At 43.5% G+C, this 15,874-nt stretch overlaps 2 protein-coding genes across 2 annotated transcripts in view; one reads left to right on the top strand and one right to left on the bottom strand.

The window, feature by feature from the left end:
* The window catches only part of LOC118357671 (gamma-tubulin complex component 2-like), a 41,381-nt gene extending 31,886 nt beyond the window's left edge, over positions 1-9,495 (bottom strand). The window contains exon 1 of the mRNA XM_035735027.2: positions 9,479-9,495. The gene's annotated coding sequence lies outside the window, so the exon portion shown is untranslated. The remainder of the gene's footprint in view (positions 1-9,478) is intronic.
* Positions 170-8,994, top strand: LOC118357672 (BTB/POZ domain-containing protein KCTD5-like). The gene is made up of 6 exons (XM_035735031.2): positions 170-818; positions 1,082-1,190; positions 3,620-3,711; positions 3,963-4,058; positions 4,215-4,340; positions 4,910-8,994. The coding sequence occupies exons 1-6, from the start codon at positions 465-467 to the stop codon at positions 4,937-4,939; spliced, it is 807 nt and encodes a 268-aa protein (XP_035590924.1). The 5' UTR covers positions 170-464; the 3' UTR covers positions 4,940-8,994.
* Positions 9,496-15,874: the final 6,379 nt, after the last annotated feature.

The following is a 15,874-nucleotide window of genomic DNA, read 5'->3' as shown; positions in this document are numbered from 1 at the left end:
TAATTAAAAGTACTTCGTATAAGGAGATTTACAACATCACCAACAGAGAACACATTTAGAATTTTAAATCTCTATTGTATGACCGACAGCAAGCAGAATAACATTTATATTTATTCATTAACTCTTATTTTGGAGGGGGAAAACGACATAGCGGAAGTATACAGTAATGACGTTACAACCCGGAAGGATTGCCCTCTTCTGTTAACGTTTGAATAAACAAGAATGACCCATTTGTTTTAGGAAAAGATTGCAAGCGACGTGTCAAACATATATAGTATATTTCAACTAAGTAATATCGATGTCTTGTTTAGAGTATTTATGTGTGGAAATTATCGAATGTGTGTAGCAACGCCCTAATGCCAGCCACCTTGTTGGGGAAAAAGAGCCCCGTTGTGTTTACAAATCGATAAGCATTATTGTTACCCTGAAGTGTAATAATAGTGGTGTTTTTTGACGAAGAAAATATGGCCGAATTGCATGTTGTGGAGCAGAGTGTTACTGCCACAATAGAACAAACCGAGCACCGAGATGTCCGAGGCTCTGTTCGGCTGGCTGCTTCGCCCACTCTCAAGGTTTCACCGCGGAGTAGCTTGCCCACCAGTCCTGGGGTGTCGAGTACGAGTAGAGCGGTGTTTGGGTTCCCAATGAAGAGCAACCTCAGTTCCCCATCGGAGCAAGCCGAGAAGCCAGAATCCCGCTGGGTTTGCCTAAATGTCGGTGGAACCTATTTTGTCACAACCAAACAGACATTGTGCAGGGACCCCAAATCGTTCCTGTACCGATTGTGTCAAGAAGATCCAGATTTGGACTCTGACAAGGTAAAATATTCTATTATAATAATTTTTGGCATAACGTTCTATCATCAATCAAGGTGCATCAATGTAGCATTCATAATGCACTGCCGCTCACCATGCACAGTTAAAATGTTAGACAATTGTAACACTCATTTAAGTGTAATGCTCAGCCATTTTACAATAATGCATTATTTTATGTGCATGTGAAGAAGCACCAGAGAAACCTTTATCTGACACTCAAATAGCAGACATGTGATTTCCATTTCACACTTTTATAAATATCCTAGGATGAGACGGGTGCTTACCTAATCGACAGGGACCCCACATACTTTGGCCCCATTCTGAATTACCTGCGGCATGGGAAATTGATCATGGACAAGAACCTGGCAGAGGAAGGTAAGACTGTATAAATGGTCCCCAAAGTGTAAAATACAACCCCTGTCACACACCATGCTTTATTGAGAAGAAATGGGATTCTGCAGATGTGTGATACAGGCCGTTGCCCAATGGTTAGTATTATTTAAACAAAACAAAAAAAACAATCACCTTTTATTTAACCAGGTAAGCTAGTTGAGAACACAAATTCTCATGTACAACTGAACTGCGACCTGCCCAAGATAAAGCAAAGCAGTGCGACACAAACAACAACACAGTTACACATGGAATAAACAACCGTACAGTCAATAACACAATAGAATAAAAAAAGTCTATGTACAGTGTGTGCAAATGGCGCAATGGTGATGTGCAAGTAGAAATACTGGTGTGCAAAAGAGCAGAAAAGTCAATAAAAACAATATGGGGATGAGGTAGGTAGAATGGGTGGGCTATTTACAGATGGTCTATGTACAGCTGCAGTGATCAGATTGCTGATGTTTAAAGTTAGTGAGGGAAATATAAGTCTCCAGCTTCAGCGATTTTTGCTATTCGTTCCAGTCATTGGCAGCAGAGAACTGGAAGGAAAGGCGGCCAAAGGAGGTGTTGGCTTTGGGGATGACCAGTGAGATATACCTGCTGGAGTGCAAGCTACGGGTGGGTGTTGTTATCGTGACCAGTGAGCTGAGATAAGGCGGTGCTTTACCTAGCATAGACTTATAGATGACCTGGAGCCAGTGGGTCTGGCAACGAATATGTAGCGAGGGCCAACCGACTAGAGCATACAGGTCGCAGTGGTGGGTGGTATAAGGGGCTTTGGTGACAAAACGGATGGCACTGTGATAGACTGCATCCAGTTCGCTGAGTAGTGTGTTGGAAGCTATTTTGTAAATGACATTGTCGAGGATCGGTAGGATAGTCAGTTTTACGAGGGTGTGTTTGGCGGCATGAGTGAAGGAGGCTTTGTTGCGAAATAGGAAGCCTATTCTAGATTTAATTTTGGATTGGAGATGTTTAATATGAGTCTGGAAGGAGAGTTTACAGTCTAGCCAGACACCTAGGTATTTGTCGTTGTCCACATATCCTAGGTCGGAACCGTCCATGGTGGTGATGCTATTCGGGCGGGCGGGTGCGGGCAGCGAATGGTTGAAGAGCTTGTATTTGGTTTTACTAGCGTTTAAGAGCAGTTGGAGGCCACAGAAGGAGGGTTGTATGGCATTGAAGCTCGTTTGGAGGTTAGTTAGCACAGTGTCCAATGAAGGGCCAGATGTATACAGAATGGTGTTGTCTGCGTAGAGGTGGATCAGGGAATCACCCGCAGCAAGAGCGACATTGTTGATATATACAGAGAAAAGAGTCAGCCCGAGAATTGAACCCTGTGGTACCCCCATAGAGACTGCCAGAGGTCCGGACAACAGTCCCTCCGATTTGACACACTGAACTCTGTCTGAGAAGTAGTTGGTGAACCAGGCAAGGCAGTAATTTGAGAAACCAAGGCTGTTGAGTCTGCCGATAAGAATACGGTGATTGACAGAGTCGAAGGCCTTGGCCAGGTCGATGAAGACTGCTGCACAGTACTGTCTTTTTTCGATGGCGGTTATGATATTGTTTAGTACCCTGAGCGTGGCTGAGGTGCACCCGTGACCAGCTCGAAAACCGGATTGCACAGCGGAGAAGGTACGGTGGGATTCGAAATGGTCAGTGATCTGTTTATTAACTTGGCTTTCGAAGACTTTAGAAAGGCAGGGCAGGATGGATAGTCTATAACAGTTTGCATCTAGAGTGTCACCCCACCCCCTTTGAAGAGGGGGATGGCAGCTTTCCAATCTTTAGGGATCTCGAACGATATGAAAGAGGTTGAACAGACTGGTAATAGGGGTTGCAACAATGACGGCGGATAATTTTAGAAAGAGAGGGTCCAGATTGTCTAGCCCATCTGATTTGTATGCTTCCAGGTTTTGCAGCTCTTTCAGAACATCTGCTATCTGGATTTGGGTGAAGGAGAAGCTGGGGAGGCTTCGACAAGTAGCTATGGGGGGTGCGGAGTTGTTGGCCGGGGTTGGGGTAGCCAGGAGGAAAGCATGGCCAGCCGTAGAGAAATGCTTATTGAGATTCTTGATTATCGTGGATTTATCGGTGGTGACAGTGTTTCCTAGCCTCAGTGCAGTGGGCAGCTGGGGAGGAGGTGCTCTTATTCTCCATGGACTTTAGTGTCCCAAAACTTTTTGGAGTTAGAGCTACAGGATGCAAATTTCCGTTTGAAAAAGCTAGCCTTTGCTTTCCTGACTGACTACGTGTATTGGTTCCTTGAAAAGTTGCATATCACGGGGACTATTCCATACTAGTGCAGTCTGCCACAGGATGTTTTTGTGCTGGTTGAGGGCAGTGAACGAAGGGCTATATCTGTTCTTAGTTCTACATCATGTGACTAAACTACTGGTTGTATCTCTCAGGTGTCCTTGAGGAGGCGGAGTTCTACAATATTGCATCACTAGTAAGGCTGATCAAGGAGAGGATACGGGACAACGAGAACAGGACATCTCAGGTATGTCAGGGAAATGCAGACATGATGAATGGAAAGGCCTTGGACCGGAATGGATGACGCCATTGCTGTTGTGAAATAACACATGCTAAACCAAACACTAAAATATCAGAGAATGAGTGTGTTTACAAGTCTGTTCGTGTGTATACTGACACACTCGCACACATGGCACTGTTCAAAAGCTAAACATTTACTGGCAAGTTAACCCTAATATGTACAGGTGGCTTTTATTGTAGTGTCTGTTTTTCTCTCAGGGCCCAGTGAAGCATGTGTACCGGGTGCTGCAGTGCCAAGAGGAGGAACTCACCCAGATGGTGTCCACAATGTCAGATGGCTGGAAGTTTGAGCAGGTGGGCCTAATAGTCCTCATGTCACACTTGTCTTTAAATCCATAGGTTATTGGTGGTAAGTCTGGTTATTTTTGAAATTTCAAACTTTGCCTAAAATTTCATGTGAAAATGACTTTTAAGCTAATTTACAATCCCACTTACCCTTTCCCCTCACAGCTCATAAGCATCGGCTCGTCCTATAACTATGGCAACGAGGACCAGGCTGAATTCCTGTGTGTGGTTTCCCGGGAGCTCAACAACTCCACTAACGGCATTGTTATCGAGCCCACTGAGAAGGCCAAGGTGAGATCAGCATTTGAGAGTGTCTGGAACTCATGTGTTGGGCATGAAGTCAGAAGATTCTCGCTTGTAGGTGCAACATCAGTTTGTCAGGCGTTTCCGACTTCAAAAGTGATGTAATGTGTAGATTGAGCTGCAATGTTTCCTTCAAATACGATCATGAAATTAGCCGGTGCCTAATCTCGGAAACCCAGAACTAAAGTCTTGCATAATTATGTCAGATGCTCGATTAGGTTCTGGGGGCAGATGTGTTAGAAAAAGATATAAGAACGAGGAATGGAAGCAGACCTGTAGCTCCACTCCCCTCTACAAGTCTATAGGCAAAAAGTCCCCTCTCCTTCCTAAATTCGAAAGACGCGAACACCTGTGAAACTGTGATTTGTCCAAATGATGTGACGAAAACACCTGAGCCTCGTCGCATCCCACAGTCGGTTGACAAATGCTACGATACCATTTATATTACGTGCTTCTGTCCGTGAGAGATTAGCCAGTGCCTATCTCTTCCATTCATTTTGGATTGAGGTGTATATACTGTTGCTGGATCTAGACTGACATGTTTTCTCTCCCTACAGATCCTCCAGGAGCGAGGTTCACGGATGTAAAGAGACTCCCAGGCCTGAGCTCACCCTTCTCAGCTCATGTGACATTTCCTGACGTCTCCTGCACCACCTCAGCCATGGTTCATATCTTTACCCCTTCCACCACCAGCCCCACTCTCCCTTTCACCTCCCCCTCCTCTGGGTGTGCCTTTCCACAGTGGGGGGGTCCCATCCTCCTCGCCTACAGTGCTACAACATAATCCCATTGCCATTTCTTATTCTCAGTTATATTCGTGTGAACATTTTGAGGGATTCTGAAGAGATGACAATAGAGTATTTATTATTAAATGTAATACCTTTTGTCATAAGTTTGATTTTGAAGATTCCGGTTTTGCCCCTGATCATAGCCCCCCATCTTGTCCATAGTACATCCACACAGAGCTAAATCATTGTCACTGTCCTCATTCAGGTGATCACACAGCTAATGGGGAGCTGTTTCCTTTTCTGTCTGGCTTTGTTGACTCGGTGGAAATCTCCTCAGGACTTTCAAAGGACAAAAAAAGAAAGCCGAAAAATCTACTGACTGTGACCTGCCCCCTTCTACAACCCTGAAGATTCACCTATGGGGTGAGAGGATGCTGTAAGCAACATAGCTCACCCTCTGACCTCCACTCCTAGTCCTTACATCTCCACAGCTGGAGCGCTAAGGCAGTTCATAGTTGCTTTGGGAGGCTGAAAGCCGAGAGGTGGGGCTAAGGACAGAGAAGTAAGTCACAGGAATATTCTACAGCCCTCAAATTCAAATCTGGACCTCAAAGCCAGTTCTACTGCTTTTTTTTTTTTCCTCTAATCGTGGACTGATTTTTAACCTGGGACACCAGGTGGGTGCAATTAATAATCAGGTAGAACAGAAAGCCAGCATCTCTCTTTTGGTCTTCTTGTGCAGTCAGTCCTGCTCTCACAGCAACTCTTGCCCAATAAGACCAGACGATAGTGGGGAGATACAGACCCTTGTCTAACAGAGGCTCCACCCCACCATAGTTCGTCAGTGACTTCCACTGCTGAGCATCCATCACACACATTTTCTTTTTGGCTCGGGTCAAAGTCCTTTCTCACCAGGAGGGCACATATTTTCTTACAGCCATACTAAGGATGTTTCAGTGCAAAAGAAAACACACAACTTAAAAGACTAAACCACAGACACATGTACACAATTGTCAGGCATGTGAGGAATATAAATCTATATATAATGAAATTATATGGAGAAAAAAAATGAATGCAAATGATGTAGTTATTCATTTCTGTTTCATAGTTGTTGTATTTGTGTAGTATGGTGAGTTCTATTCTGTTGAGTGAGGAAATATCACTCCTAAACCAATTTTCCTGAGGTGTTTCCCCCAATGACAAAGGTGTACGTTTGTGTATGTAGTGCCTCTGCTATTCATCAATGATTGAAATTATGATCAGCGACACAACTTCTAAGTAGATTTTTTTTGTTACTTATAACCCTTTCAAATTATCCTTCTCGCAGATATACTATTATGTTCTCTTGCATATCTTAGAATTGTAATCGGAGATTAGAGACGGGGTTTTTGAATAAGCTTTTATTTGACATCGAAAGATGGTATGTGTCCTATACAGTGGTCTTGTGACCCTGTTGGACTTGTATCCATCTATATGATGCCTCAAAGCCTAGGGCCCCTTTTCCCTCTGGCGTTGTTTCATTTTCATGCCAAATGTCACTCGCTCTGCATTTGCCTGTTGCACACCTTGGTGTACATTCAGTTAACAGCTTTGCTTAACATTTTGCAGTATTTACTGTGTTAATTCTAGAGTATGCTGAAAGGAATGTTTTAAATGCATACGTTTGGATCTTTTTATAGAGTAGACGTAACCACAGGAACATTGGGTACTGAAAATTCTGCATGGATTTGACTTCAGCTTTTTATTTGTTACATTGGGGGAAAAAATAAGGAAATTCTACCTTGTTTATCACAGTGTCACATCCCTCTGTGCCAACCAACAGTGATGGGTACCTAGCTTGTCTGGAGTATACCTCTTATTATTCACATATCATTGTCCCAGGAGTAAATCCTGCCATTACCCCATTTGTAATACTTCTGAAAAGTTAAATTTATTCAGTCAATCTGACTGTGTACTTAAATGAAGTACCCCACAGGTAACCAATATCACATAATTTTTGTTTTACTGGCGTCACAAAATCCATTTTCCCGTGTATAATGAATATTTGGTGCAATTATGTTATATCAGCATGATTTAAGAATGCGTTCGGCTTAAAACACACAAATAATTACCTGTGCTGTTGTCATGCTCCATGACTGTTTTATCAGACTCTAGAGCTCTGACAATGTTGCTGTGACTTTTATTTCTCCTCTTGGAGTGGATGTTGTGCAATTCTACTACGAAACTGAGACAAAAGTGCAGTAGTGCACAGACTGTGCTGCTAGAAGAATGCCTGACTGTCTGATAGAGAGACACCTTCTCCTCTTTGGGCCTTTTTCAAAGCTCCCAGAGGTTGTTCTATTTCCCTTTGTCGTGTCCAGTGTTGTGCCTTTGACCTGTGTTGTGCACAGTTGTCCCCCCGTGGTTTGAGGCTCGTATCGGAAATGAAAAGCTACAAGACCCAGAGGGACTCGCGTTGTGTGGTCCTCGGTTGGTTCAATCTTCCATTATTAGTCAGTGAGAGGAAAAAGCCCCCTGGAATAGACCTTTACGAGTCTATTCTGTCATCAAGACTAAGGCCTGTTTGTTCATGTATAATGCAGATTATCAAACTTAACTCCTTATCTTTTAATGCCAATACTTTTGAACCAAGCCTCCCGTATTGACCCCTGTAGCTCCTGAACCTTTGCCTGTGTTTGTCGCTGCATTCTTCCGGTGTCCTTTCCTGAAATGTGTGTAGACTGTAGGTGTGGTTGGCTTTGTAAGTTTATCCCACAACCGAGGCAGAGAAAAGGAGACCGTAGTTGTAATCAAAGCAGTGCCCCAGTATATCTTAGTAAAAACCAGCAGTGCTCTTTTCTTTTGGAAAAACGGCGACTGCATAAGCCACGTTTATTTGGCTTTCTCTCTTGAATTGCATGTTTAAGGCAATTTATGCTGATTATTTTGATGCCATGATAACTATACTGACAGTTGTTTTACTGTATTGTTTGCATTCACTTTTGAAGCACTTATTTTTACATTCAGTGAACCCAAATGTCTCCCTTTGACATTTATTTGTTTTGTTTATACTTGCAGATTGATTCATCCGATTTTGGGAACTTTTTATTCGGATAAAAACGATCATTGCAAAAAAATAAAGTGTTCCCCCATCACTGTACTATTCAGATATTTGTGCAATTTTAACAAATCTGCAAAAAAATACTCTCATTCTGGCACGTAAAAACATGAGAGCATGCATTGTACTAGAGATTGTTTTGTACTGGAATTTGTCTGACCTCTGTGTTAGTGCAAGTGTATTTGGTGCATGGTTGGAGAGCAGAGGGAAGGCATGGCTCTGTGTTAGGTGTAGATTTTTTTGTGTGGAACAGTGGGTCTGCAACTAGAAGTATTCTCTAATCATGCTTTGTTTTTATGTTGTTTTTGTATCCTGTCATGTCAATTTAACAGTAGGCCTAGGTAAAAAAAAAAAAAAAAAAGAACTAGCTTAAAGTTAACCTCAAATTAACATACACTCCTTGTCAAATGAAAACTGAACAAAACTGCATACCCCAACCTTGGATTTAGTATCAACTCAAACTAAAACTCCACATGCAAAATGAAAAGGATCATTTGAATCCTGGCTCATTCTGCCATAGTTAATCTGTAACACCTGCATGCATTTATAAACATACACACATACACATTTAGACGTACTGAAAATGTCAACTATTAAAAGTTATTTTAAGTGTATTAATTTATCAACAGTATTAATGTCAAATGTGATTATTGTCAATGGAGACTGTGGAGAACGAAACAACTTTTTGTCTGATGTCCTTTTTGCTTTTATTTATTTTATATTTTGGAATTTTGTCTACCAATGCAGTTTCTTTAAATGTAACATTTTTAACAAAATCCAGTCTGGTTTTTAATCATAAAATGTGTCTGTTTTAAAATGTGTGTGTAACTTGTGTTTTGTACAGCTGTCTACTAGCCCCAATGGTTCCGCCAAACCCAACGGTTCGCCAAGGTTTACATCGTCTGGCCTTGTGCAATACACGTCCGGTTCGTACATAAAACATCCTCCATTCAGGCTGCAAAGACATTGGTTTCCTCCTTAACTTGATTTAATGGGGGGCGGACTTAAAAACCTGGGAAAATATGTGTACTGTCTTAACATCGCTCATGCAATAGCCAACCATGCTCGAAATTTGTAAGTCGCTCTGGATAAGAGCGTCTGCTAAATGACTTAAATGTAAATGAAAGTAAAATAGACCTGTAAATATAACAAATATTTTACAGTATGGGTAGGCTACAGTATTGCTGTGCAATAGGAGCCCGATATCATACCTATTTAATTTCAGAGCAGGCCTGGACATGCAGGACAATCCACATTATTACAAAAGAATGGACAGATTCCACAAGACACTGTGGTGTTACCTTTGCTGGCAATGGCTGTCACGTGCTGCCTTCTGTGGTTGTCCGTCTCACTCTTCTGTGGTAGGCCCTGTCTTAATCGGGGAGGACAGCAGAGAGATAAGAGGGGAAGAGTTCACAGGATGTAACAGCAGAAACTCTCTGTGTGTGCGTTTGGCTCCATTTTAACTAGTTAGGAAAGGGGAGAAATGAGAGGGACAGAGGATTCAGTATATAACGGCTGAAACTGTGTGTTGTGTTACCTTCGCCTGCTTGGCTGTCCAGTGCTGCTGCCTGCGTTTGTCAGTCTCACTGTTGTTCATAGGCTCGTTCCTAACTGGGGAAAGAGATGCGGGGCAGAGTTCACAGGATGTAACAGCAGAAACGCTTTGTGTGTGTGCATGAGGAACTGTGACAAAGGAAATAGTAAGTATGACCTAACGATTACTTGTTATCATGAATCCAACTCAATGAAAGGGGTCATACTTGGAACAGAAACAAACTTGATTGTTGTTAAACATCGTTATTAAGCCCATATATGCGGTATTACTACTAGGCTGTAAACTCAGTCACATGAGTAAGGATTAGCCTATGTAATGATGCATGATTAAACACTGAAGACAACTTCCTTTTTATTAAATATTGATCATATTTTCTCTTTATCCTAAAATTTTAAAAACGCATCTCATTGGTCTGAACTATGCAAATAGCCTCATTGAAGAGACAACACTACAAAACTCAGGTGTTATGGAGCGTTCCACACGAGACTCCGTTCCAGATGAAAAAGTAAAAAAGCTGACCCCCCCCCCCCTGAATAAAAGGGGTAATTTGGGGTTAAGGGAAACAATGGCCATATAAGCATTTTTTGTCTGAAAACACAGAAGAAATGTGTATATTAACACTGAAAACACACCACCTATACATGACAAGAAAGTATGTAAACCTATACTTGATGTGAAGTTTATGCTCATCGTTCATCTTCTCCCTCAGTGCTGCTCGGATGAATTTGGGGGGTATATCTGGAAACTTGTTTTGCACAGTATCTAGAAATCCAAATCGGGTCAAAAGTAAAACATTTTATGAGTTAATATATGGGTTTTGCCACTGGAAATCACTTTCTCGTGCTGCATTAGGATCTAAATGTTTCCCATACCAATTATCAGTTTGACTTTTCCCTCATCAAGGGCTGGCTTTGCTGAAGTTATTATTATAAGTCCCTTTATTGGCATTTCCAATTTTTGCAGATAATCTATAGGTAGCAATCACCTGTCTCCCAAACAGCCACAGCCAACTCTTTAACCATGGTTGTGCTTGGAGGTGCCACCTCTACCGCAGGCCCGCAGCATGGCATTATAATAATAATAATAATAATATTACTTATGCCCAAAGGGGTAATCCCCTCTGCCTATGGTCCTGGCTGTATAAATGTTAACATAATCATACACTAATATCTTAGCACTGTTCAACGTTGAAAGATGACAAGTACAATTTCTAAATGGCTAATTAAGCACTTACCTTTGTAAGTGGTTGGGCAGTGACCTGAGAGGGTAGAGGCTGGGGCACAGCTTCAAGTTTTAGAAGCAAGGCTACTCATGAGATTGAAAAACAGATAAAAATAAACCTCTTTTCAATTCAATCATATGAAAGGAGAGAGAGACAGACAGAAGAGAGAGACATTCAGATGATTCCTTAATAACAACACAAACATGCCTATAGCAATACATACCTCTCTGCAGAGACAATGTTCAGGGTTTTCAGTTCCTGGTTTTGGACCTACAACTGTTTCACCTCTTTTTTTAAGAGCCTTGATATCCTCTTCCTCCTCTTCCTTAGCCTTATCTTCCCTTTCTGTGATCTTCTCCATAAGGAGAAGATCCCTTGTCCCGTCAGCAACCTAATCAGTCAAAAGTTTAACGTGAGAAAGTAGAAGCTCCGACATATTCAGAGAGCAATTGAATTATTACATTTAAGTATCTGCATAAGAATAAAAACTCTTGGGCCTACCTTTCTCGTCTTCTTTGCCGGATTGGTTTCAGTGCTGAGGAGAGTGTATGAGTGCCCAGTCGTTGTCGGCCTTTTGTGTTTGGCTTCCTTGTCCTTCCTTTGACTCTTCGGTGCCTCTAGTTTGAGTAATTTCCTCATCAATTTGTCTTTGTGCTCTATAAAAGTGGGAGTTGATAGACGGCAAACATTACTTAAGAATTGCGATAATATAAGAGACACCAGTTTAACATATCCATGCAAACATTAGCGACAGACATAGGACAACCAGCCAGACAGACATGTGAGAGAGAACCGACGTCACATAAGTTACAGACAGAGTGAAACATTTACATTACATTTACATTTAAGTCATTTAGCAGACGCTCTTATCCAGAGCGACTTACAAATTGGTGCATACACCTTATGACAACCAGTGGAACGGCCACTTGCATCTAAATCTTGAAACCTACCACTTGTTTCAATCACTTTGGCAGGAGAACTCTCGTCCTCCCACACAACATCCACTATTTCACCCAGGTGGAACTCCGCTTTGAGCATTTTGTTGTGAGGTACAATATAATTTTTTTTATGGCTCCTCCTGCCACTCTATTAGCATGAAGTAATCATTACAAAGGGGGGCAGTAGGTAACCTGGCTGGTAGGAGCATTGGGCCCGTAACCGAAAGATTGCTGGATCAAATCCCTGAGCTGACCATGTAAAGATCTGTCATTCTGCCCCTGATCAAGGCAGTTAACCCATTGTTCCCCGGGTTCCGATGACATGGATGTCAATTAAGGCAGCCCTCTGCACCTCTCTGCTTCAGCTTAACTTAACTGTATACAAGTTTTTTTTTACATTGTATTTATTTATTTATTCAGAGTGTATATCAATGAGGGTGTTTCTTAAATTGGCAGCATGATATATAAATGCATTATTACATTGACTGAAACCATTATCAATTGTGTTGGCATCTATCCAATTCAAAAAGCATATACTATATTTATTGAATTTCAACATTGCAATTTATTACATTTCCCATCTGCTGAGTTTAAATGTCTGATGTTGCATTATATTTCAAAAGTCTATTTTCTCTGTTGTTACAACATACTGTATCTCAAATCCTGTAGGAATATCAAAATCCTGCAGTTTTTGGTTCTGCAAGGTTGCTGCAGGAATGTACTTGGCCCTGCAGGTATTGCCATATCCTGTATGAATATCAAAATCCTGCAGGGTTCGGTCCTGCATGATACCTGCAGGAATGTTCATGTTTGTGCAGGAATGTTTGCATGAGAAGTCACTTTTCCTGCAGGATTTTGTCACCTGCACAATCCATCACAAAAGGTTGAATTCCTGCAGGATTCCTGTAGGACTTTTTTGTAAGGGGCCAGTGTTTTTGGCACTCGTTATATTTTTATGCAAATAAAAAAAATGTGGCATGCATTTTCAGAAAGTGTCACGACTTCTACCGAAGTCGTTGCCTCTCCTTGTCCGGGCGGTACTCGGCGTTCGACGTCACCGGTCTTCTAGCCATCATTGATCCATTTTTCATTTTTCATTGGTTTTGTCTTGTCTTCCCACACACCTGTTTTCAATCCCATTCATTACCTGTTGTGTATTTAACCCTCTGTTAAATACACAGAGGGTTAAATGTGTTGTTTGTTGTATAGGTGCGCGACGGGTCTTTGTACCCATATTATGTTTATGTTCTTTTCCTGTTTAGTGTTATGGAGCATGTTACTAGGACATTATTAAAAGACTCCATTTTACACTCCGTTTGACTCTCCTGCGCCTGACTTCCCTGCCACCTATACACATATGCCTGACAGAATCTCTGACCCTACAATATGAAGTCAGCAGGAGAGGACACTATGCTCATGGAGCTGGAGGAACGCGTTCAGGAACAAGCGAGGGAGCTTGACTGTATAAGCTCCGTCATGGATCGCATTGTCCAGAATATGGATCGCTGGGAGAGACAGGGAGTTTCTCCAGCGCCACCACCACCACAACCGGAATCTCCCTTGAACGTTTTGTCCTCTTCGAAATCGAAGATCCATTTATCCCTACCCACGGGATACAACGGAGATACTGCCGGCTGCCAGGGTTTCCTCCTTAAACTGAACTTATATCTAGCCACGGCCTCCCCAGTACCATCTGCCAGTGAGAAGAGTTACGCCCTCGTCTCATGCCTCACCGGGAAAGCCCTGGAATGGGCCAGCGCTGTGTGTAGAAGGGAGGATGCGGCGTTGGACCATTTTGAGGAGTTCACCCGCCAATTCCGGATAGTATTCGATCATCCACCTGAAGGCAAAGCAGCGGGGGAGCTCCTCTATCATCTGAGGCAGGAGACGAGGAGTGCACAGGAGTTTGCTTTGGAGTTTAGGACCTTGGCTGCCGGCGCTGGATGGAGCGACAGGGCCCTGATCAACCATTACCGTTGTAGTCTACGCGAGGACGTCCGTCGGGAGCTGGCCTGAAGAGACACCACCCTCACCTTCGACCAGCTGGTGGACATGTCCATCAAGCTGGACAACATGCTGGCTACTCGTGGACGTCTAGATCGGGGTCTGGTTGTTCCATCCTCCCGCACCCTCAGGGAGACCGGAGGGGGTTCTCGCTGGAGCACCACTCATGGTCGCAGAGGGCACACTGCTGGTCGGTGCCGGGTTGGTTCCTCTGGGAATAGAGAAGGCAGGCAGGGCATTCTGGCATCACCCCAGGTGAGTAGGCACCATTCTCATCCAGACACCTCTGCAACACTAATGTTTGTCTCGGTCTCTTTTCCTGATTTTTCAATGCATTCCCAGAATAAGGCGCTAGTAGATTCAGGTGCGGCTGGGAATTTCATTAATACAAGTTTAGCTCATAGTTTAGGGATCCCTATGGTTCCTGTGGATATTCCTTTCCCTATTCATGCCTTAGATAGTCGACCATTAGGGTCAGGGTTTATCAGGGAGGTAACCGCACCTTTGTGTATGATAACGCAGGAGGGTCACAAGGAGAAGATTAGTCTTTTCCTTATAGATTCTCCTGCGTATTCTGTGGTGCTAGGCCTACCCTGGTTAGCTTGCCATAACCCCACTGTTTCTTGGCAACAGAGGGCTCTCACAGGGGGGGTCGCAAGAATGCTCAGGTAGGTGTTTAGGGGTTTCCGTTGGTGCTACTATGTTGGAAAGTCCAGACCAGATCTCCACCGTGCGCATTCCCCCCGAATATGCCGATTTGGCTCTCGCCTTCTGTAAAAAGAAGGCGACTCAATGACCACCTCATCGACATCGACGGGGGGGATTGTGCGATAGATCTCCTGGTAGACGCTGCATATCCCAAGAGTCACTTGTATCCCCTGTTGCAAGCGGAGACTGAGGCTATGGAGACATATGTCTCTGAATCCCTGCATCAGGGGTTCATTCAGCCATCCATTTCACCCGTCTCTTCGAGTTTCTTTTTTGTGGAAAAAAAAGGATGGCGGTTTACGCCCGTGCATTGATTATCGAGGTCTTAATAAAATCACAGTGAAATATAGTTACCCGCTACCTCTGCACTGGCACGTTTTTTCACAAAATTGGATCTCAGGAGTGCGTACAATCTGGTGCGTATTCGGAAGGATGATGAGTGGAAGACGGCATTTAGCACCACCTCAGGTCATTATGAGTACCTTGTCATGCCATATGGGTTGATGAATGCTCCATCAGTTTTCCAATCATTTGTAGATGAGATCTTCAGGGACCTGCACGGGCAGGGTGTAGTGGTGTATATCGATGATATTCTGATATACTCTGCTACACGCGCCGAGCATGTGTCCCTGGTGCGCAGGGTGCTTGGTCGCCTGTTGGAGCATGATCTATATGTCAAAGCTGAGAAATGTTTGTTCTTCCTACAATCCATCTGCTTCCTAGGGCATCGGATTTCCACTTCAGGAGTGGAGATGGAGAGCGACCGCATTACAGCCGTGCGTAATTGGCCGACTCCAACCACGGTAAAGGAGTTGCAGTGTTTTCTGGGGTTTGCAGCTCCCATTACCTCACTGCTAAAGGGGGGCCCGATGCGCTTGCAGTGGTCGGCTGAGGCAAACAGGGCTTTTGAGCACCTGAAGACTCTGTTTACCTCGGTGACTGTGCTGGCTCATCCGGATCCCTCTTTGCCATTCATAGTGGAGGTGGACGCATCCGAAGCTGGGATAGGAGCAGTGCTCTCTCAGCGTTCGGGTACGCCACTGAAGCTTCGCCCCTGTGCTTTCTTTTCGAAGAAGCTGAGCCCGGCGGAGCAAAACTATGATGTGGGGAACCGAGAGCTGTTAGCTGTCGTAGAAGCCTTGAAGGTGTGGAGGCATTGGCTTGAGGGGGCTAAACACCCTTTTCTTATCTGGACTGACCACTGCAATCTGGAGTGCATCCGGCAGGCGAAGAGATTGAATCCTCGCCAGGCAAGATGGGCCATGTT

Source organism: Oncorhynchus keta, chromosome 24 (assembly GCF_023373465.1).
Source record: "Oncorhynchus keta strain PuntledgeMale-10-30-2019 chromosome 24, Oket_V2, whole genome shotgun sequence".
Taxonomy (NCBI): Eukaryota; Metazoa; Chordata; class Actinopteri; order Salmoniformes; family Salmonidae; genus Oncorhynchus; species Oncorhynchus keta.
This window is presented reverse-complemented; position numbering and strand designations above follow the sequence as displayed.

Bases quoted from the DNA above. Each gene is read 5' to 3' on its own strand.
- LOC118357672 (XM_035735031.2), top strand. From the start codon at position 465: ATGGCCGAATTGCATGTTGTGGAGCAGAGTGTTACTGCCACAATAGAA. The intron at 3,712-3,962 runs GTATGTCAGGGA...TTTTTCTCTCAG, and splicing joins ACGAGAACAGGACATCTCAG to GGCCCAGTGAAGCATGTGTA. The intron at 4,059-4,214 runs GTGGGCCTAATA...TTCCCCTCACAG, and splicing joins ATGGCTGGAAGTTTGAGCAG to CTCATAAGCATCGGCTCGTC.